The sequence below is a fragment of the Hoplias malabaricus genome, chromosome 10 (genome assembly GCF_029633855.1).
Source record: "Hoplias malabaricus isolate fHopMal1 chromosome 10, fHopMal1.hap1, whole genome shotgun sequence".
In the NCBI taxonomy this organism is placed as follows: domain Eukaryota; kingdom Metazoa; phylum Chordata; class Actinopteri; order Characiformes; family Erythrinidae; genus Hoplias; species Hoplias malabaricus.
Window position 1 is genome coordinate 18,949,735 of NC_089809.1, and position 23,419 is coordinate 18,973,153.

Genomic DNA, 23,419 nt, shown 5'->3' on the forward strand with positions numbered 1-23,419 from the left:
ATACAGGAGCACTTTGTAGTTCTAAAATTACAGACTGTAATCCCCTTGTTTCTCTGTATGCTTTCTCTTAAGTCAGGAACCCCATAGGACTCTCACAGAGCAGGTATGATTTGTGTGGTGGAGCAGTGGTGGTGTGGTAATGTGTGTTGCACTGGTATGAGCAGTGACACTGAGGGTTTTAAAAACTCTCGCAGCTCTGCTGGGTCTGATCCACTCAAACTAGCACAACACACACTAACACATCTCCACCACATTAGGGTCACTGTAGTGCTGAGAAAGATACACCACCTGCTCTATGGTGGTCCTGTCCATTGAAGAGCAGGGTGGAACGTGGAAAACATGCAGAGAAACAAGTGGACTATAAAACTACAAATTCCTCCGATATGCTCAGTTGAGCTGATAAAATATAAAAGCATTTAATCAATAAAATGGGTTGCTCTGGTGCAGCTCACAATGCTTACTGCAAAGTGTATAAAGTCCTTTGTGTTTTAAAACCGTGGAACCAACTCCCTATTGACAGCCTTCATTTCAGAAAACATTTTCCTGAGGTGTCCACATACCTATGGCCAAATAGTGTACACCTAACATTGTGAACCGACTGTGTTTCATATCTCTGACTTTCACTCCTTCCCTCTGAGCCAGAGGATAAAACAATAGTGTTTCATTGCCAGTGGATTCTTGCCAAGTTCTTGCAGATAAACTGAGAGAATCTCTCTCTGTGGTTGAAATGAGCTGTCTGCCTTGCTGCCCTCTGCTGGTCCACAACAGCTTCTGCAAAGAAGGACCTTCAACATTCAATTAGGGTTAGGAGCCTTGTGGAGACACACACCTTTCATGCAGCCGCGAGGATAAGTGGGATGGTCAAAACAACAGAAACTAGCATAATGTTTTTGAAAGTTGATATATAGATTGTATACACAAAGGAATGTAATGATCAGCCTCGTTAAAATGACTCATTGTCTATTTTATCGGCTTAATTTATTTACTACCAACAAACTACTTCTTCTACGGTGGCCGAGATGACGTCCTGAGCTGCAAATATGAAAACGGTTACTGCATAAAACCACCAGTTAACCTCAGAAGCTAGGTCTTCATTCCACAACAGAAGCTATAAGGATTAAATTACAGTCCACTGTGCTCTGGATGCAGTGATTCCACAATCCAAAACAACATACAGGCTATAATTATGCATGGACCAGTCACAAAACATTTTAATCAATAGTCTACCAATGTAGACTAAATACTTTACGCACCAGTTTATCTGGGTTTGTCCCTGTTATTCAATTATTGTGGTGCTGGACAGTTAGCCATTCATGTTTAAAATAGTAGAGTTCCTCTTTAAAAGTGTGTGTCATTGTGTGTACAGTAGGGGGCAGCAGTGACGGAGCTCCACCACAGAAACAACACAGAGGAAGAATTCACGCCAACACGGAATATAACTAACACAACAACCAAATCTGTCTGCAGCTTTAATACGAGTCTTTACAGGAGTCGTTTTTACTGTGGAACTATCTAAAGGGCCTCAGGAATGGCTCATAAAATTAACGAAGCTCATGAGCACATCGCCAAAGCCGAAAAATAGTAAGTTTCACCGTTCCGTTTTTTTTAAGTGACAGCACATTTCTGCTGCCAGACCAGTTACTGTTTTATAAAAACACACAGGGTTTATTTAACGTTTTACGTTTCGGTACAAACAGGTCTCTTTACCTCTGCTGTATTAACACGTTAAAGGTTCAAAATGATTAACTACTCGGCAAAGAAGTGTATTTGAACGTGTTTCACTGAGAGAAATAAATGTAATTCAACAAAGCAGCGGTGTTTATATTTCTCCACATGTATTTTTCAGTTTGAAGACGAGTTTTATGAAATGGAAGCCGGATTATGACAGCGCTGCGTCAGAATACGCCAAAGCAGGTATCTAACGTTACTAGTCAAACCGACCTGACCGACCGAGGCTGAGAGATTTTGTTGCACCATTTAAAGCCCCACCCTCTGGTCATCCATTAAACCCCTAAAAATAATAAATGTTAATCAAAATGACACATTTTATTTCCAATGACAAGTTTCCAAGAAAAAGCCCTAATACTTTATTGTGCTCATCTTGCGAGAGTTTAAAATGAATCTGTTCATATTTTTTTAAATAGCTGTCGCTTTCAAAAATGCAAAACAACTTGAAGAGGCAAGAGATGCTTATTTGCAGGAAGCAGAAGCTCACACCAACAACAGATCGTATCCTTTCCCTTTTTACTGTTGTATTTTAACAGTTACAGAATAATGTGTCCAGCTACACTACATGTCCAAAATGATCAGAATGACTCTTTTAATGAGTGAATACACACAAACAAATCCTAAGTCACACATCAGACCTAGATGATCAAAAAATGAAAATATACTGATTTTATATCACTCATATCTATTACTGATATAAATTGTGTAAGATGCTGAGAACAAATTGATTTAATTGTTAACAATCAGTGGAAACCAAAATCATCAACCCACTGAAGGAGTTGGTCCTAAAGTACACTGACAATCAAAGTAAAGCACTGAAATCATAGTGTGACTCAGGAGTGGGTATGGCCCCCATGTGCCTGATTGCACTCCTAATAGCGCATGCTCCTGATGGGATGGCAGATAGTGCCCTGGGGATCTCCTGCTAGACCTGTGTCAGGGCATCAGTGATACTGGACAGTCCATGGTGCTACCTGGGCATGTCTGATGCATTAGACATACTGTCCCAGAGGTTCTCACTTGGATATGGGAACAGGGAAAAATGAGAGCCAGTCAATGGCCTCAGTGCCTTCATCATCCAGGATCTGCCTTCACAATCTAGCCACATGAACCTGGGCATTGTCTTGCACCAGGAGGAACCCTGCATAATTTCTGACAATGGTTCTGAGGATTTCATCCTAGTACTTAACAGCAGTGAGGTTACAGTTGGCTATCACATGGAAGATTGTATGACTCTCCAAGCATATGGCTCCCCAGACCATCTGTGAAGAGAACTGGGCAGCAGTGGTGGACCTGCTAATTCTGGTGTTCTCTGGCGAATGCCAATCAACTGTCACAATGCTGTGAGCACAGGTCCCACTAGAGGGCGTCAGGTGCTCAGGCCATCCTCATGGAATCAGTAACTGTGTTTCAAAGCCTCAGCTGTGGCCGAGCTCAGCTGCAATATCGTAGAAGGCCGTTCCAATGTAAAGGACCCTTTGTGTACAGCATAGAAATGCAGCTTACCTTTGAAGCGATATTGAGGATGCAACAGACGTATCCTTCACAGCCCTCTGTTACTCACAATTCTCTGTGTACAGTGCGAAGGAGAAAATTAACAAGACATGGCGAAAAAACAGAGCTTCTGAAGTTTCAGTAACAGAGTTTCTTATACCTTGTAAAGTGTAAAATAATTTATATTAATTACATTTTGCCTCTATACCATATTTAATCAATGAGATTATTGACATATTAAAGTACCATATCTAGCATATAGGCATATGACCTAGGCTTTGAAACGCAGCTTGCTTCGGGCTTGTTTCAGAAACACACATCTGTAGCCTGTTGAAGGTCTTTTTGTAGGGCTCTGGTGGTGCTCCTCCTGTTTCTCTTTTGACAAAGGAACAGAAACCTGTCCTGTTGCTAGGCTGATGCACTTTTACGGCCCTGGATAGCTCTCCTTCACACAAAAGTAAATTGTAATGATACAAAGAGTTTTTTTAGTAAAAAAAAAAAAAACACTTGACTATGAGTTTCTCAAGTTATTACCAAAAATGACTCTTTATAGAAGCAGAAGTGGTGTTTCTATCGCATCACTCTAAAAACCATTTGTAGCACCTTTATTTCTAAAAGAGTTGTGTAACATCTCCTTCCTTGGTATCTCCTCTATGCACTTGAGACTGTGTCACCCTGGAGAAGCTGGACTACCAGTAGTGCCAAGTACACTAGCAAAATGCAAAATAAGAATCTGTCAGGAAGGTTAAAGAAAGAGTAATTGACGGGGCCACCACCTTCAAAACCAATCCCATTTTGGGGGTTGTCTTGCTGAAGTCTCTGTTCACAATTGCTTGTGCTTCCGAACTGGACAGACTGACATCTCTGAAGTTGGACTGACTTTGTATTATACATTGATGATTAAGTATTCCATCTTTCGGAGCAGTGTATAATGTAGCTGTTTTAAAGCTGTGGCACAGAGCCTTTAAGTAATTCACTGATGTAAGTTGTTTTACCTTGAGTCATCGTACAGATTTTTCCATGCAGCAAAGTGAGTATTGTTGATGCTGCAACATTATAATTTTATTATGTCAAAGTACAGTTCGTTTTAAACGCCTTATTTCCTCCACAGAGCTTTTGAACAAGCTGGTATGATGCTAAAGGTGAGACAAATTGAGTTTGCAGAATTCAGTCAAATGTTTTATGTAAACATCATTAGATGACTATTATATAATTACTATTACAGTCAAGAAAAAGGGTTTTATTGTGGATGATTTTTGTGATTCTTAATTTAACAACTGTTTCCTCAATTTGGACTGGCTTCTTTCCAAACTGATAATAAGTAGCATTATTTATAAGTAGCAAGATGATATTCATTCATTCCTTCATTGTCTGTAACCCTTATCCAGTTCAGGGTCGTGGTGGGTCCAGAGCCTACCCGGAATCATTGGGCGCAAGGTGGGAACACACCCTGGAGGGGGCGCCAGTCCTTCAAAGGGCAGCAAGATGATATTATGCTTGATATTCATTGATATTATGCTTTGGCTTTTTGTAGGACATGCAGAGACTTCCAGAGGCAGTTCAGTACATTGAGAAAGCCAGCTTGATGTATGTAGAAAATGGTACACCAGATACTGCTGCTATGGCTCTTGACAGAGCAGGAAAGTAAGTAATTGAAGAATTGAAGTCAATGCAGAGTTCAAATGACCTTGGCTTTATTAATTATTTATAGTATTAGATTGTGATTTGTTACTTTTTTGTATTACTGTGTATGTAATAAATGTACTGTACTGTGTAGTTTATAATAATAATATTAATAATAATGATTTTAATTGACAGGCTGATAGAACCTGTGGATTTATCTAAAGCTGTGGATCTCTATCAGAGAGCTGCGTCAGTGTTTGAGGTACATGCCTGAAAAATAATTGTCCAGGAATTTAACAGCAATTTTTATTTTTTTAATTCACTACCTCAATGGCTTTTGAGTTTTACAGTTGTGTCATAAAATGTGCTTTGTTTCAGAATGAGGAACGGTTGCGACAGGCTGTAGAACTGCTTGGCAAAGCATCTCGACTTCTTGTCAGACAAAAGAAGTAATGCCTGCTCTCATTTAAACTGTACACTACTATAGGCCATATGGTTTTTATTTTATTTTTTTATTTTTTGTGGCACTAATTTGTTATTATTATGTCCAAGTTAAGTTTTTTTTTAATCTCTCTAGGTTTGATGAAGCAGCAGCATCACTTCAGAAAGAAAAGAACATGTACAGAGACATAGAAAATTACCCAACATGTTTTAAGGTACAACTCAGTTTACACAACTGGCATTTTAATTCCTGTCACCCTTTAAACATCTCATGATGTTGCATTTATTCTGTACTCTTTTATTCAGAAAACTATTGCACAAGTGCTGGTCCAGCTACACAGAGGTGATTATGTAGCAGCCGACAAATGTGTCCGTGAGAGCTACAGCATCCCAGGATTTAGTGGGAGTGAGGACTGCGTTGCCTTGGAGGAACTGTTACAGGGCTATGACCAACAAGATGAAGACCAGGTGACCCGCGTGTGTAACACACCGCTGTTCAGATACATGGACAATGATGTAAGTTTACTCTCAGTCCCGTACAATAATGTGTTGTGCCGGATCCACATTCACAACCCCCTAACATGTATCTTGCATGTATTTTACACACCTTGTTCATTCACCTGTTAAGTAGATTGATATGAAGATCTACAAATATATCCAGTTTTGATTGTCTAATTGGATGTTCAACCTTTCAAAGGGCAGTTCTTATTTCACATTTGAGTGCTAATGTATCACTCATTTCCTCAGTAATTGCTATGCTGCATTCTAATTATGATTTTCGTACTGAGCCAGTAATCAATGTGCAAGTATGGACCATGCCTGTGAAGGCTGAAATGGGGAGGTGAACTCGGATATAACATTTGGACAGTTCAAGGCTTCAGAATGTGTTTAAAGCCAAATCTCCCATTGGATAGATGGATGGATGCAAGGGAAAGGGTGGAGACGTGGTCAGAGGTGGGAGTGAGTTTGTTTATGGAGGAAATTATGTTTGTAAATTCTGACCAAATATTAAATAAGGTGAACTCTTTCTTTAAGAACTTTAAGAACACAGAAGTATCACGTTTTATGGGGAAAGAGCTTTATATAATGGATCTTTTAAAGCAATACTATGTAAGATTTGGTATTTTTGCTCTTGGGCTCCCCCTAAATTTCAGAGTGTAAATCGCTTATAGCACTGCCCTGAAATCAGAGGGGAGGTGTGGTGTGTTTTTTTTTTTTTTTTTTTTTTTTTTTTTTTTTTTTCCCCTTGCTTCCAAAAGTTACATTGTGTGGTTTCCGCAGTGCTTAGCAAAGACAAAGGCTCTGTTCTCCCTATTACAGGCCAGTGAAACATCATGATAATTTTAAAGCTGGAAAGGGAAAAATACTGCATTTCTTGTAAACACCTACAATGGAGAAACAAGAGAACTCTGTAGAACTGCATTCAACACAGTGAAACAGATTTGCTCATCAGTCTGTGTACTTACATTTCCAACAGACTACACTGTTTGTATGCTGTGTATTGAGAGTGTGTGTACTGGATGTTTAAAGTGTTTTGAAGCAGATTCTGAAAATAGTGCACTATGTAGTGAATAGGGTAAATATGAGTATCACTAAATGTGTAACTACTTACTTGGAGGTAAAGTTTTCTTTCTTCTTCTTCTTTCCTCTTAATCTTTTGTCATGTTTCTTTTAATCCGACAAGGGGTTGGCAGGTATGGCAGAACTACTAACAGTAGTTCTTTTCTTTATTCTTTTTTTCTTTGCTTTTAAAACAGGTAATATACTAAAAAAATAATAAAGGTTATAGAGATGCTTTGCTTCAAAAAGTGTTCATATCATTCCATATGAACAACATGGTGTTCCTTGTGTCCCTTGCTCCACAGCTTGTGTATAGCTCCTGCTAATGTGTAGCACCAGGAATGGTGACTTTTAGCTGCTTCTAATATGTGCCTGCTCTTTAGCATTCCATTCTACTGGGCATTAAACAATACCGTGCATGTTTGCAACCGTACATATGTGTAAGCAATGTGAGCACCTCACAGTAGCTACAGACATGTGAAGAAGTAAGGACATAACTTTTTAAAAGAGTGGACATATGAGATTTATTTGAACAGTAACTAAACAAAGAAAACTGAAGAAATTACTTATAAACACAAGTTGTAAAATTTAATTTAAAAAATTGTACATTTCTTGTGAGGAAAAAGTTAGGACACCCCTACAATTGTTACTGTTTAAAATGTCTGTATATAAAATGAGATGCACCATATCAGCTGCAAATGATTAGACCACCATTAAAGAGGACATTGGAGGAGGCTTTTATTTAAACCTCAGACATTAATTTGATTTGCCTTTGGGTGCTGAAGTGAGTGGTGTCACCAATGCAGAGATCTAAATAGAGGCCTTCAAGAAGGTTATAGACGTGTATCAGTCTGGGAATGGATGTAAAAAGGACCTCAGAACAATTGTAAATTATTTTCCTGACAGTAGAATAACTGATTTCTAAGTGGAGAACATTTAAACCACCTACCAGCATGGCCAGGTTAGGCCCTCCTAACAAGTTCAGTCCAAGAGCAGACTGCAAGAAGTCTCCAACAATCCTAAAATGTCATCACAGGACCTACAAGTGGCTCTTACCACAGCTGATGTCAAGGTACATGCATCTACCATCAGGAAACGACTGCACAAGGAGGAAACCCTTGGTGTCAAAAAGACATCAGGGCAAGACTAAAGTTTGCCAGAAAGCACACAGACAGGGACCAGGACTTCTGGGACAATGTGCTTTGGACAGATGAATCCAAAGCTGAATTATTTGGGGACAGTAACAGAAGACACAGCACAGCATTTGAGCACAAGAACCCCATACCCACCACGAAGCAGAGAGGTGGAAATGTCATGGTTTGGGGCTGCTTTGCTGCAGCGGGGCCTGGCAAGCTCTCCATCATAGAATCTACTATGAATTCTTCACTGTGTAAGAGGGTGCTTGAGGAAAATGTGAGACTATGTTTCCAAAAACTGAAGCTGAAGTGGATGTGGACCACGCCGCATGACGAAATCAGAGCCCGGATTTTAACCCTACTGAGATGCTGTGGTGTGATCTGTGCATTCAAGAAACCCCTTAAATATCACACAGCTGAAAGAATTCTGCATGGAGGAATGAGAAAATCCACCTCCCAGTCGACGTCGGAGACTGGAAGATGGTTACGGGAAACATCCAATTGAGGCTATTTCAGCCAAAGCGGGAAATACATGCTGTTAGGGCATAGGGTGTCCTAATGTTTTCCTCACAAGAAATGTTCATTACATTTTGCAACTTATATTTATAAATAATTTCTATAAATGTTTATAAATTGTTTTGTTATATAAGCTCCATCTCTCTGTACTATTCAAATGAAGCTCATATGTTTGTTTATATGTTTAAATATGTTCAAAAAGACAAAGATTGTCATGGAGTGTCTTATTTTTTTTTTTTACACATGACTGTAAATGTACTAATTAAAAGGGGTGTCTAAATACTTTTGTGGGGGGTATAGTATTTATTGATATTAATTACATAATATACAGATCTAAAGATTTCATACATTCACTAACATTAGCCACAGCTTTTCAGAAAATATTATCAGCTTTATTAAGGCATATGGCCTTACTTATCTCATGAATATTTAATATTGCTCTTTTACACAACCCACCTCATAGAAGTCATACAGTAAGAGAGCTGAAACCATTGCACCCATACCTCAATAGTTCTTAATCTGCTAATGAAGACCATTGTTTTTACTTGTTTTCCAGTACGCTAAGCTGGCTCTCTCTCTGAACGTGCCTGGAGGAGGAAAGAAGAAGAAGGCTGCTGCTGCTGCTGTGGTTCCTGGTAACGGAGGAGTGAACAGTGGGGCTAACGCCCCTGAGGAAGAGGAGGATGATTATGCAGGAGGACTCTGTTAAGTTGCTCTGATCTCTAAACCCAGGCCAGTGTTCTTCTACAGCCGTCTTCCAGTAATGTACATCCAGCTGTTGAAAACATTATTTTTTTTTATTTATGCCTTTTGTTTAGCTTTAAATCTCAGTCAGATATTCCTAAGTGATACTGCACTTGTCAAAGGATTTACTTTGCCCACTGAGAGCATGGCAAACAAACATCTTATGGTACAGTGGTTGTGTATTATACCAATGTAGACTTCCAGGAAATGAAGTCCTTGATTTGACCTTTAAGGCTTCCGTTTCATCGGAGCTGGTTGTAGTTCAGCATAAAATATCAGCCTCCACTCGGTGTGTAGTTTGTTAGTGCACACCAATGCCCTTTTCTTCCCCAGTTACAGGAGATACACATTCTCCATTCCTTAGCATGGCCGAATTGCCTTACCAAAAACTAGCAACAAACATGGCCATACAGAACTAAGGCCTAAGCATGATTGTGCTGTTTTTAGTCATCACAGTGATGATTTTGAAATATTGTATGCTTTTGACATATTCATTTTCTTGATTGAATGTTAGTGAGGAAAGTGTGGTGCAGCTCTTGAAAGGAAAACAAAGAAAATCAGGACGATAGTTTCAAGATGTACAGTACGCTGTTAAATCTGTCATGAAGTATTCATAATAATATGAAAAAAAAATAATAATCACAGTTGGAATACTGGTCTTGATTATGATTCTTTCATACCTATAATAGAATATGATGCATAAATGTAAAGATATTATACAGTTATTTCACACTAAATCAAAAGACACTTAGCTAATGGGACCTGTATTACGTGATTGTCTTTACAATTATACATTTCTTGCATAATTGTTTTATGATGTTCTTTGTAAAATGAATAGGAATACAGTGGTTTATTCTTCACTGGGTGTAAAGTCATTTAAAAGAGGATTTACTTTAAACACAACTCTGACAAAGAACACAGAAGTGAGTAAATGCATGAAGTATTGAAAAATAGCCTTCTTAATTACATTCATAATTTTATTTTGATCTCACAGGCTATATAAAAAATAATTTGATTAATAGCTACATGGTATGCAAAACTGCATGAAATGCCTTAATATTACTGGCTATATATTAATATAATACTTTCTGTTGTGGGTTTTTATTTATTTACTTTTATTTTTTGAGAAATGTCAGAAATTTCAGGGAACAATTAATTTGGAACTGGAAAAGTGTATCAGATTCACAGTTTGTAAATATCCCTAGCATTTATATCCAGTTATGAATTATGCCTTGTGCTGTGTGCACTATAAATTATTTTTGGTCTCTAGCAGATTCTAAATAGCATGCAACATTTGACATGTATCTGCTATCAAGATATTAGTGCAAAATATGCAACTGTTTTTTTTTTTTTTTTTTTGGTTTTGTTTTTATGAACCCTTTCCAAAGTTGCAATAAATTGCTACTTGTTAAAATAACGACTGCAGAAAGGACCACAGTTATTAATTTCACTCAGAGACAACCAGTGCTGCAGGTTTCAAAAATGTGCTTTATGCTCAGATCACAATTACATCCAACTCTGCGGAGCGTTCCTGAAACAGCAGAACACAGTTCTCTGTGCTGTTGCTGTTTGTTAACCATTGTGGAAGAATAACCTCTAAATACTGCTTGGAGGAGATGACATTCTTTTCCTGAGAATGCTACTGTTGTAGGAATTCTTTTAACAGTCTACAACATTAAGCAAACATTGAACATAATCCCATGGAATGTCACTTAATCTTTTGAAGAACCCAAGCCCTTCCAGAATCAGGAAGATAATTTGGTCTGAAATCAAAAGTGGCTAGTGTCTTTCAGTTTGTGTCCTTGTCTTTAACTGCTTGTGTTTATACAGCCAGCAACTATATTGCACAACCCATGCATTTCATCTGACAGCCTTCTTGCCGATAGGTGGCAGTAGAGTACAGCTGAGCCCTGAATCAGCCTCGTTCTTTTTCAAGCCCCTGGCAGCTGTTCCTTAACCCAAATGGGTTCAGTTTAGTACGTAATGCACATACACTGTAGAACAGCTACTCCTGCATGTAGCTTTGTAGAAGGCAGTTGAACCCAATGTAGGAAGGCTTTTTCCTATTCACAAGTTTAAAAACAATATCTGGACATGCTCTTCTGCACTGCAGCTTCAGCAGGTGTGACCTTCTTCTCCCCACCTTCCTCTTAATCTTTGTAAACACTTGTGGCTCATTTCATCTTTTCTCTAGTCCACTTGATCATGGTCTCAGGTGAGCGGTAGAGGAAGATGAGCTTGGCATATAGGTCTTCCTCCAGCTCCAGCTCCCCAGTCTCTCTCACCAGGAAAATGTCAGTGCACAGTTTAAGGATGCGGTCCACACAGGGCAGCTCCTCAAACATAATGGAGTGTGAGATGCCGCTGAAGAATTCACGTACAAACTTGCCTATCACCAGCACCACAGACGCGTACAGACCCATTATACTGCAATGGAGAAGAGTGGGGACACAAAAGTTACACATTGCTAGAACTGGTTTAACAACACTTTCAAAATACCTTAAAAACAGTATTGGAAAACTTTTTCTTTGCTTTGTTCTGCCAAATCATTTCAGCACTGATCAATGTCTAAAATTGATAATGGTGGATGTGGTGAATATTATGGAAGCCCTGAGGGGTAAGATAATAAAAAAGACACTCAAGGTTTTCCTAAGTCTAAGTTCCACAGTGTTCACAGTGTTTTTTGGCCTGTATATCAAACCGCAATTATTTGAAAAATATATTTCTAGCAATATTTTCTTTTTTTGGATATTTGCCATCAAATCCAAGTTTGATTTTTTTCGTTTTTTTTTTCTACAGAAATGAACTAAAAGGGTAAAAAAAAAGATTAATTGGCTAACACTTTACATGTTGCTCAGTTTTTGACCAGCAGGGAAGCGTTTTTTTTTTTTTGTGTGTGTCTTACCCTTCCAGGCTTTTGGTGAAAAAAAGAGTTTAATGCTAAGAATAATCATTCAAAACATTTGTGGCAGGTTTTAAGAATGCAGTAACATTGTGCAGCATGCGTAGACAATGATTTTAACACTTACCCATAGCCAGCAAGGAAGCCCAGGCTGGGAGGACTGACTTTATCACTGAAGACATACAGACTTAGTCCAGCCTCTTTTTTCTGCCCCCTCCTAGCCCCGCACCTCATTGGGATCTGCTCCTCAGATGGCTGGTCCACAATCCACCACTCCTGGATCTCACCACTGCCGTTACTGGTGCGCTCCAGGTCCAAGAGAATGTTATTATAACCATCATCTGTAATAATGAAAACAGGTGAACAGGTCAATATTTTAAAAGCAGGGATATCTCCAGGGAAAGTTGCTGAAGGGTTGCAAAGCAAAAGATCTAAGTTAAAACAGAATAAGGAAATGCTTTCTGGCATTTCTGAGTTAGCCAAACAATCCCTCAGATGTGCATTTCCTGGGCTTTGAGTGTCCTGTCACAATAAATCAAGATCAAACATGTAGAAAATGAAACCTTTACAACTGAAATACTCCAAAAAAAAGGGTCACAGTGCAAAATTTAGCACGAGATATGAGACAGACACATACGCCGTCCATATTCAGATCAAAAAGCATATTCATTAATCCTTACCCAGGGCAGTTTTTGGATTTACACGCAGGGCTATGAATGAGGATCTAAAAAGTAGCTTCTTTTCTTTTTTGCCCAATGTAATGAATTCTGAAATATATAGATTTTTTCTCTTTTTGCAAATTGATATGTAGAATAAATTTTTTTCCCATATTTAAGCAGAGCATGCCCTCCACCTTCTCATTTCAGATCTGTTCCAATTAGTAAAATGAGTGGGAAATGTGTTGTAACCCACAAAGTTAGTTAATAAACCTGAAATTCATACTGTACCTCCATAAAACTGTTCAATAGGTTTAGCATTAGAGTCGCTGGGCGCTCGTATGTAGCAGGGGAAGACTTGTTCTATTACTCTGTGAACAGTACAAAAAAAAATTATGCTTTTGTATAGGCAAATGTTACGGGTTAAATTTAACACTGCTGTTTACTCACACAGCCTGGTTCCTTGTTCCGTTCAGCAAATATATTAACTCCTGTTTTGTTTTCATGTCCAGGTATGTTACATGTTTGTCCATGGCAACTTCTGCCTTTGCTCCAAGACTGAGGTTCCTTTCAGACAAAAGGGAAAAAAAATATGAGTATAACACAACTGAGGTTTATGATTTATGATCATTGTTATTAAACAAATATATATCATTTTTTATTTGGATTCAGATGTGACAGAATCCAGGTGACATCTTTCAAACACGGCTGTGCTATGAGAAAAATTGCATGACATAGGGTAGAGAACTCAAACTGGAGTTCACACGTAACTGAGAGACTGAAACCTATGGCTGAAAGAAGAATATGGGCAAGGGGTTGCATGCAAAAAACTTTATTGCATGAGTCGAGTGGATTGTAGAACTAGGTTGGCACAATGGCAATGGTGAAGCTTAGTCAGATTTTTAGACTATGAGCCAATCATATATTTTTCAAATCTGTTGCTGTGTTTATGATTACCTCTGGATAGTCCAGGACATTGTAACTGGAAATGGGTCCTTTTTGCTCAATACGTCCATCAGGTTCTTTCTGCTGGGTGGGCTGATTGTCCAAAGAGAGTTAGAGCTTCCCTCCAACTCAGCTACTGTCACATCCTCAGCAGTGTACGCCTCTAAGAACTGCATCGCACCCTGAAAGTGGAAGAAATTGGATTAGTTAAATTACATGTTACAAAACTGATATTATGAAATACAGTGCTAAACAGATGTTTTTAAAATGTTTAAACGTACTGGGACATATTTGTATGAATCCCTGAACTTGAAGAACTCTGTTTCATTCACATCCTTCAGCTGATTCTGCTGAGCACTCATTGTGAAGATAGGCTGTAATACACAGGGTTAACAGGTTAGTAAAGGTTACTTTGAGGTTTAGAAAATGCAGTGGTCAGCTAACATGCTCGCAATCATGTCTTATTTCTATCTAACCGACCCACTGAAACTGATGTGATCTAACTAATGTGCAAATGTACCTGGAATCCTCCCAGCGTGATAGTGAGAGACACATCCAGAGGTTTGTTGACGACACCAGCCACTGATTTGACCAGAGACATGAAGAGCAATGGGAACCAGACGATGCAGATGAGCAACATCACTATCATACCACCCATCCCATACTTCACTACTTTCTTCTTCTTCTGTCCACGTGGCTGAGGATACCTCTGATGAATAAAACACAAATACTGCATCACAAATGCTTGCTTTGGTAAACACACTATGCCTCGACAATAAGAATTCTAGGGCAAGACTCCTAACACTGCACACTTCTACATCTGTAACATGACTCTGGATAAAAATATCTGTCAAATAAATGTAAATGTCATAAATCAAGATAAAAGGTGCTTATAATAGAAAAAAACAGCTCAAGAGAAGAACAGAGATTTCAGACAATGTTAAACAATTTGAAAGAATGATAAAAAAGATAAAATATTTTTTCTCACTTTCTCTGATTCCCTCCAGCACTTGAGTACAAAGATATGTGCGTAGATGTCCTCCACACAGATCCAGCTGGACAGACTCAGAGTTGTGTCTGTCCACACCCAGTCCATCACTGCCCGCAACTCTGTCAGGAACGGTACTAACCGGAAACTGTAAACACACACAGACGTGGGATTTGAGAATACATTGTATGAAAATCTATCTTTGCTGGATGAATTCAGACTCCAAATATGAATATTATATGCCATAGTCTAGAATAAGTCATTGTGCCTGTTGTGAAACAATACATGAATGGAATTTCCTTTCAAAAATCCCTCTTTTATGTGTTGATGGACTTGTTCTCTCTCATTGTTATTGGCTTTTGTGATGAGTACATGGAGCTTACCCTTGAAAGAGGAAAAGGTTGACGTAATTATAGCTCTTGGTCAGGAAATTGCCCAGCACACGTGTAGGGTAGCCGCAGCGGATCTGGTAGGCGGACAAGCCAAAGTAGATGCACTTCACAAAGTACCAGAGCTGGGCCACCATGTTCTGACTGAAACGTCTAATGGAAACAAACAACCATTAAAACCATAATGGAGATTTTTGGAGATTGATGGAGATTGTTATTGTCACCGCATGGGGATGGTTGCCCGCTGCCCTGGGTGTGTGTTCACAGCCCCTAGTGCACTAGTGTTTGTGTCTTCACTGCCAAAGATGACATTGTACAATGACAAATAATTGCACACATTATTTGTTTAAATGTGTAATAAGTAACTAGATCACGGGGACTTGTGGTTTCAAGTACAACATAACACAGTCTTCTAGTAACAGAATACCTACCTCTCAGTGACCCCTGGAAGTATGAAGAACATCCAGAAGTGGATGCCAAACACCAGGATGACCTGGAAGATGACCTTCCCCATAACAGTCTTCCTCAAGTAAAGTGCTCGGTCCACTACCATTGTACCAAACTGGATCAGAACCATCACCAGAAAAGCCTCTGGAACCTGGTCCTCAGACAGAGAGGATGTGATGTCTGCAGCAGCAGAGTGTTTCTATGAAGAAAATTTGAAGACGTGTTTAGATGAATTCATTTTCCAATAAGCACTTGAACTGAGTGTTTAGATTATGACACCCTATACAAGGGGTGTGCAATTTTATCAACAGAATGCCAGTGTGGTTGCAGAATGTGCTTTTTTGAAAATCCATACAACATCCAAAGCATCTTACAATGTGAATCACGTTATGAGTAAAGACTAATAGCAGTGTTACATGTGTCTAAAACTCTTCGTGCTGGAGCTACGAAAAGAAATGTAGTCCTTCCTCTTCTGGGTTTAAAGGTCTCGCTTGGTCAGACACCAAATAGCATTTTCTAATAGGCTCTGGGTTTAAATAATCTGGATTATTTATCTTAGAAACTAGTTTATTTGTAGTAAAAGCAGTGCAGAACATACCCCAAAGGCCCAGAATCCAAAAACAATGATGATGAAGTCGACAGTGTCAGCTAGAAACATGAGCACATAGACGTCTGTTACTGCACTGTACTCTGGGTGGATCAGGTTGTAGAAAAACTGACGAATTGGAATATAGATCTCCAGAGCTCTGAATAAAACACACAGGTCAGAGTACAAAGTGAGGCCCTGTACCTTCATTCAATACATGCAGAAAAATATAATAATCATATTAATGTTTGTACAATGCAAAAAAAAAAAACAGAGCTAATATGATAAACCAATGAAGAGAGCTGAAATTAAATTTCAATATGAATTTACGTGTGGACAGTGAATTTCTTGGCTTTGATGAGTTGTTCTCGTAGTTTCTCCAGAATGAGCTCTTTACGACTCTTCTGCTGGACACCCAACACATTTCCTGTGCGACCCATGCTCGACCTAGTACCTGTACTCCCTGCCACACATATACACAGAAACAAAAGAAGATTCCATTTAATTCCAAGAGTTCATAGATAAGCAAATATTAATTTTTTTAATTTGTAATTTTTGTTATTCATATAGTTATTTTCTATAAATATATAAATACAGATCTTCACTGTTTACAGTAAAGAACACAAATATGAATTCATGGATGGCCATAGACCCCTATTTTCCATCTCATAACCTGCAAGTACTTTTATAGTAGTTACTGGAAAATAATCCTTAAAAACATTAAAACTGAACAGAAAACCTGAAATGCAGCAATTTATCTGTATAATCATATTATATCATATCAGACCATATTATATCCAGCATGTGAGAGTGTTCACCTCCTCTAGAGCGAGCTGAGCGGTGGGAGATGTGTGATCCTGTGCTGGAACTGTGTCTTCTCACAGTGGACTGAGTGTTTGAGTGTTTTCTGGGCATGCGGATGTGGGTGGACTCCACTGATGCCTCGCGGGTGAAGGAGCTCCTCTCAGGCCGAGCTCTGAATTTTTCTTCGCTGTCAGAGTCTGTTTGATTAATTGTTGCAGCTTTAGCTTCTGACTTGGGCTCATCCTCATCCCATAGACCATGACACTGAACCAGAAGACGAGGGCATGGACATATTAGAAGTGACACAGTTAGAATAACATACATGAGAATACACTGACACATCTTATATCAAAGAATAACAGATTGACAGCTGTAGTATAGAATGAGTGCAGTGTAGAAGAGTACCACCAACTGTACTTAGAGAAAACATACAAGATCTAAAAGATGTGTGCATATTACATTATTATTATTATTATACAAACATTAGTTCCAACCATACACTGTAGTAGTTTGAGAGACTTTTTTATTTATTAGTGCCAATATCTATCCATTTTAACACTTTCTTTACCTATTCCACCTTATTCACTTATACATTAGTAAAGGCTTTCCAATATTGAAAAATAAATAACAGATATAGCATTGTCTATTCATTATTTTTGCATCTCAATTTAAAAAGTAAACAATAAACATCAATAAAATAATTTGTTAAATTATTATATTAATGTGATATTAACATAAAGCCATCTGTCTCTGTTTATTGATTTTCTACTTTATTTCAACACTTCAGATGCTGTATAATATGGAGGGTTTTTTTGTGTAATATTATATAATTAAATGAATAAAGAAATAATTAATTATAAGGAGAATTAATTAATTAAATGTTTCAATAGTTAAAATGAAATAAAAGCAATTTTAAGTGATTTATTTAATGATCATTTAAATGTGCATTTTAAATATTTTTTATTTAATTGTATTTATATTTTTTAAATAATTAATTATTTAACTATTTCTATATTTATTTCATATGCCTTGCAGCCTTGCACTATGAAATAATTAAATCTGTCAACATCATACATCATCAGTGGGCAGCCCAACTCTGATCCAGAGAAAGCTTTTATTTCAATTTTTAATTATTAAAGGAAACATTTAATTACTTCTCCTTTTAATAAATTATTTATTTATTAATTTAATCATATAATATTGTCACAGACTCAAAAAGTGTCCACAGGTGTGTGTCACCCTGTGAAGGACTGGCGCCCCCCTGCAGGGTGTGTTCCTCCCTTGCACCCAGTGATTCTGGGTAGGCTCCGGACCCACCCCGACCCTGAACTGGATAAGAGGTTACAGACAATGAATGAATGAATGAATATTGTCACAAAAATCCTTCCATACTTTACAGCGTGTGAAAAATTCCTGATAGATAGACTATGGAAATGCTCCAAAATGTCTAGGAGTAAAATAATAATAATAATAAAAAAAAGTCAAAATTGTTGATGTGAAATTCTGAAGTACAAGGATGTGCCTTTTGGCTTTTGGTCTATGATCACATCAGACCAGGGACAGTATCTCATATTATAGCATGACATAGTGTATAATACTACCTTAAGAATAGAGCGATGGAAAAAAAGAGCCAATAGTTGAACAAGGTCATAATGTACATATCCCTCTTTCTTCTCCACTCCTATTATATTTGGAGGGTGGAAGGGTTTGATCTTATCCACCTCTATGTTCTGATTGAAGGGGAAGAATCCGAACTGGAAGAAGTATTTTATCACTATTGTCACCTGGGTTTAAAAAAAGAAAACAACAGTGTAAATGTAATAACCAGTACAGTATTTCATTGATTTTTAAACCTCAGCTGTGCATGAATTATAATCATTATACTGCAGAGTGGCACTATCTTTAAACTTAAACAAAAAGCAATGAATTATGCAGCATTTTATACTCAACCAGTATTTTTACTTGTAACCTACCAAGCAACAATGGAATTTGTAGAATGTACATAACATTACTTGTAAATCTACTTCTATATAATCAAAAGTAATTCATCAATTAATAAATATTAATAATAAGACAGTGCTACTGTGGTAATACAATAATCCTTTTAGTTGACACTATTGTGCTCTGGTTATAGATCAAGACACCGCAGTTAATCCGTCATGGTTTATCATCCTAAGTGCATTACCATGTTATAAATAAATACAGAAATAAAAAAAAAGGTATGATTTGTTAAGTGTAAAACACCAGGTACCTCAGTGTAGACTATAGCAGTCATCCAGAAGCGCTTGCTGGGCCGGGGAACAGACAGCATGGCCCACAGGAAGATGAGGATTGGCAGCACCAGTGTTGCCACTGAAGCAGAGATCATGTGATTTAGGATGATGACCAGGTAGCACACCATCTCTGAGTGGGCCACCAGCATGTTGTAAAGAGCATAGCACAGCTGAAGAATCTGAGGCTGAGAGCTGTAGAACTGTTCAGACTCGTCCAGCTCCTCATCATAAAACAGCCTGAAATACAAACACTGATTAAAAAAGAGCATATGGCGTGCAGATGACTGTTTTGTCTGTTGTTGCAGTAAAACATCTACTACAAGCTAAATAAATGACAAAAGAAATTATCCTTATATTATAAGAATAATTTCTTTTGATGTTTAATGATTGAATTCAAAGATGCTAATATATTTATATATATTACATTTACAATTTCTGCATTTTATTTTATTCTATGGTATATTTTTTTTTTACTGAAAGCCTTTTCTTTAATAAGTTCTACCTGCTGCTGAGCAGTTCGCTGGCTGTGAGTCCATGGCTCAGTGAGGGCAGTGTGATGTCTGGACTCTCATCTCTGTCAGGAGCGTTTATCCTGAGCCTTTTCTCCTCACAGCGAGTGATAGAATCACACAATGAGTCCAGGCCTGTGGCTCTGCTGTAAGAGGGAGGGATATCTGTCTCTGAGGGGAATCTGCTGAGCTGAGAGCAGCAGACTTGCTCTGCGTCCAGTGCACTGTCCCAGTCCACTGCTGCTGCTCCCTCTGGTATCTGTCCCTCACTGCTGCAGTGCCGGCTGGCAGAGAATGGGGGCCACAGGGCACCTGAGGGCCGTCGTGATCTTTCTTGAGGGTCATCTGGCTCTTCAATGGTGTCTCCAGTGCCTTGCCGAGAGCAAAGTGCTGTGCACTGTGTGACTTCACTAGCATGAGGAAAAGAAAAGTATAATAAGTAGTCTGAAAAATATAAATTAAATGTATTGAATGATACAGCACGGTATCAGCACAGTGGCGCAGCAGGTAGTGTTGGAGTCACACAGCTCCAGGGACCTGGAGGTTGTGGGTTCAAGTCCCGCTCCAGGTGACTGTCTGTGAGGAGTTTGGTGTGTTCTCACAGTGTCCTGTTTCCTCCCATGGTCCAAAAACACACGCTGGTAGATGGATTGGTGACTCAAAAGTGTCCATAGGTGTGAGTGTGTGAGTGAACTTGTGTGTGTGTGTTGCCCTGTGAATGATGTTAGGTGTACTGTTTCATTACACCACCAGGGTGCAGCAATATCCAACTCAAGTTTAAGATGCAATTTTGACCAACTGACAGCACTGACTTTATGGTATAGAAGTGTTAAAGATGGGATAGATAAAAAATGTGGTGACCAATGAAATAATTGATCTAGAATTCCTAAGCATGACAAGGGTGAGGTAGAGGGACATAAAGCACTGTATTCTCTGGAGTGAGGAATTTCCATTCAGTGATGTTAGAATGTTATTTTAAAATATGAAGAAAAATTGGAAATCCATGTTATAAATTAATTAGAAATTAATTCTTTAGATTTAGGTTATTTAGATATTTCTGGAGATTTCTGAATCATAATGTTATACACATTTTATACAAAATGATGTTTTATACAAATAAATTATACATTTTTATACAAACTAATTTACTGTAAAATTCTTAATGGTTGTTTATGCACTTTTAATCAATTACGATGATTTTGATCTGAATCTGCTGGTTAGTTTGTACCTGAGGGCAGTGCTGGCTGCACTCTCTGCAGAGGAGGACAGGTCCAGAACTGGCAGGCGGCTGAGTTTTGGCCGAGCTCGCTCACTTGTCCTGGGCACACATTCAGCAGCCTGCCCGCTGGACTCTAGGGTGGACGGACTGTACAGCAGAGTGGACTCAGTGTACACACTACAAACACAAACAGGGAACATAACTGAACACAGACATTCATATAAATGAACTTTCTTCTTATAACCAACCAAACTGTTTAGTTGATGAAATGATATTTTCTGATGTTTTCCTCAGTTTTCTTATAATACAAATAATTGTGTTCCACTGCTTAAAACATATCAAGGTCACTGCTGTAGAAACTCAGCACTGTTCAAACCTGACGCTGTAATGGAAGCAAATGGAGTAATGAAGTCATAAGAACCCAATGGGGTGCATACTTGCACTAATACATTTGGTTTCTGTACAAAACACAAGTTAACTTTAAGGCTTAACCTTTGCTTCCCCTTTGAGACAACAGCAGAGCGGTTTCCCTGGAGGTAAATCTGAAGCTAAAGTAAATATGAGATGTGCTTAAAGCCCTCTGTCAGCAGAGAAAAGCTGTAAAGAATACGTACCGGATCCCCTCAGTCTGGAAACCTAATCAAAAGCTCACTTTAATTCAGTTATGCTGAAAGTGAACACTTAAACAAACTTGAATTATGCTGTCATAAATTTCCTTTTCTGGTACACAGTGACTTGGTGGTCCCCGGTGCAAAAATATCAGATACATTTACAGTAAATGCAATCACACTGTTGATGACTGTGGGTTGAAGACTTGAGTGTAACTTCTATTTAACTTACTACTGTAAGCTAGCAGATAGCTCTTACTGCAGTTGTAACTCTCTTGCCATCAAATCATAATTACTATGATGAAATGGCTCTTCACAAGATAAAGGCTAAAGCAATGTAGCTATCAGTTTCAATACACAACCTTGGTTTGAAAGAGCAAAAGTAAACACTTATGCAAATGGTGATAGTTATTTCCACTGTTTTATTTATTTATTTTAGATAAGAGTTATATCTCTTACACATTCATATAAAGTGATTAGGTAAGAAAATGTATTTATTAGTTATATCAATTAATATTGGAGGCTAGGCTAGCAGTAAGGTTTGGTTCTCACCCCAGGGATACCCAGTGGTTCTATGACGGATATAATGGCATAACGCAAAAGTGGGGACTACAGAAAATGACATGACATGACAAATACAATTCTGAAGTTTAGTGTTAAAATAAAATGAACCTTTAAGTTTTTTCATCTTAAATAAACACATAGTTTGCAAACTGGTCACATTTGAAATACAAAATTAGCTAAAGTCTTGTATAGAATGTGCAGTTCATTTCAGCATCTTATAAAACGCAAATGTGACTGAAGACAGATTTCACAAATCACAACAGAGAAGAGGCTGTCAAAGCTCTATTTTCTTTCATTTGTTTAAGACTGTATTATGCTGTGTTGTACCTGGACAGAATGTCTCGAGTAGGGACAGAATCCATGCTGTCCAACCTCTGTGTCTGTGGGGACAGTGGAGGGATGAATGTTGACTGAGACTGCATCCCCTCTGGACCATCCAGAACACATTCAGAAGAAGCCGCTCTACACATCTGCTGCTGATAGTACATGTGAATACTCTCCCGAGAAGGGATATTCCCCTGCACATATTAGAGAAGAAACACATTTTATATCAGTTAAAGATATATATCTCATCTCATCTTTTTTGCTTTTCCATTTCAGGGTCACGGTTATTTCATTTCAGGGTTATATATAATATATATATATATAGCTTTAACTTATATAAAATGTGTTTCTTTATATCTTTAACTAGTCTTAACTGCTTAAAGTTCTTAAAAAGAAAAAAGGAGCTGACAGCTTTAGCAAGATTTAGCATGCTCTACACTTTGCTAGTGTGGTGTTTGTGCTCATTGTTTATGACAGGTGATCAGAGATGGTCCCTCATGTCTTGGACAAAAACAGAATCATCCAAGTAATTTGTTGTTTCAACCTGGGGAACAAAACTTTTAACTTGTATTTTTTTTTTCATTTAACGATCAATGGATAGATGAACGAATGAACTTTATTGTCTTTGCACAAATATCACTACAGGGTAATGAACTGCAGTTAAGCATTCAGTAAAGTTAGAATGTTATTTTAAAACATGAAGTATGTGTGGAAATCAATGTAATAAATGAATTATAAATTAATTATTTAGATTCAACAGGTTATTTGGAAGTTTCTGGAGATTTGTAAGCATCTACCAGAAAAATCAATGTAAGCAGTGCAAATTAATGTGTGCTGCATTTTCATGTTTCCTGAATTTAAAATTCCAGTTGCTTGTTTCACTGCAAAGTTTCAGCTGATTTAAATTCTCCTGCAAAGTTACCATTTTGGAAATATAAGGTTTTGACATCACAGTGGCAAATT

The 23,419-nt window shown here is 38.0% G+C and overlaps 2 protein-coding genes across 2 annotated transcripts in view; one reads left to right on the forward strand and one right to left on the reverse strand.

Moving 5' to 3' along the window:
- Window positions 1-1,382: 1,382 nt before the first annotated feature.
- napga (N-ethylmaleimide-sensitive factor attachment protein, gamma a) lies at window positions 1,383-10,623 on the forward strand. Its single transcript, XM_066682450.1, has 11 exons — window positions 1,383-1,581; window positions 1,847-1,914; window positions 2,145-2,229; window positions 4,235-4,252; window positions 4,334-4,364; window positions 4,757-4,866; window positions 5,041-5,107; window positions 5,224-5,294; window positions 5,423-5,501; window positions 5,593-5,802; window positions 9,055-10,623. Exons 1-11 carry the CDS (start codon window positions 1,529-1,531, stop codon window positions 9,205-9,207), a joined length of 945 nt encoding a protein of 314 aa, XP_066538547.1. The 5' UTR covers window positions 1,383-1,528; the 3' UTR covers window positions 9,208-10,623.
- A 2-nt stretch (window positions 10,624-10,625) lies between these two features.
- The window catches only part of LOC136708148 (piezo-type mechanosensitive ion channel component 2), a 113,682-nt gene continuing 100,888 nt past the window's right edge, over window positions 10,626-23,419 (reverse strand). Inside the window, exons 36-53 of the mRNA XM_066682451.1 lie at window positions 22,460-22,650; window positions 20,970-21,137; window positions 19,735-20,151; window positions 19,211-19,469; window positions 18,561-18,743; window positions 16,974-17,223; window positions 16,486-16,618; window positions 16,168-16,315; window positions 15,554-15,768; window positions 15,117-15,275; window positions 14,734-14,881; window positions 14,266-14,454; window positions 14,027-14,119; window positions 13,758-13,927; window positions 13,251-13,367; window positions 13,092-13,171; window positions 12,272-12,485; window positions 10,626-11,669 (exon numbers count right to left, since the gene is read on the reverse strand). Coding sequence (XP_066538548.1) covers window positions 11,417-11,669; window positions 12,272-12,485; window positions 13,092-13,171; window positions 13,251-13,367; window positions 13,758-13,927; window positions 14,027-14,119; window positions 14,266-14,454; window positions 14,734-14,881; window positions 15,117-15,275; window positions 15,554-15,768; window positions 16,168-16,315; window positions 16,486-16,618; window positions 16,974-17,223; window positions 18,561-18,743; window positions 19,211-19,469; window positions 19,735-20,151; window positions 20,970-21,137; window positions 22,460-22,650 — 3,387 coding nt within the window. The 3' untranslated portion in view covers window positions 10,626-11,416. The remainder of the gene's footprint in view (window positions 11,670-12,271; window positions 12,486-13,091; window positions 13,172-13,250; window positions 13,368-13,757; window positions 13,928-14,026; window positions 14,120-14,265; window positions 14,455-14,733; window positions 14,882-15,116; window positions 15,276-15,553; window positions 15,769-16,167; window positions 16,316-16,485; window positions 16,619-16,973; window positions 17,224-18,560; window positions 18,744-19,210; window positions 19,470-19,734; window positions 20,152-20,969; window positions 21,138-22,459; window positions 22,651-23,419) is intronic.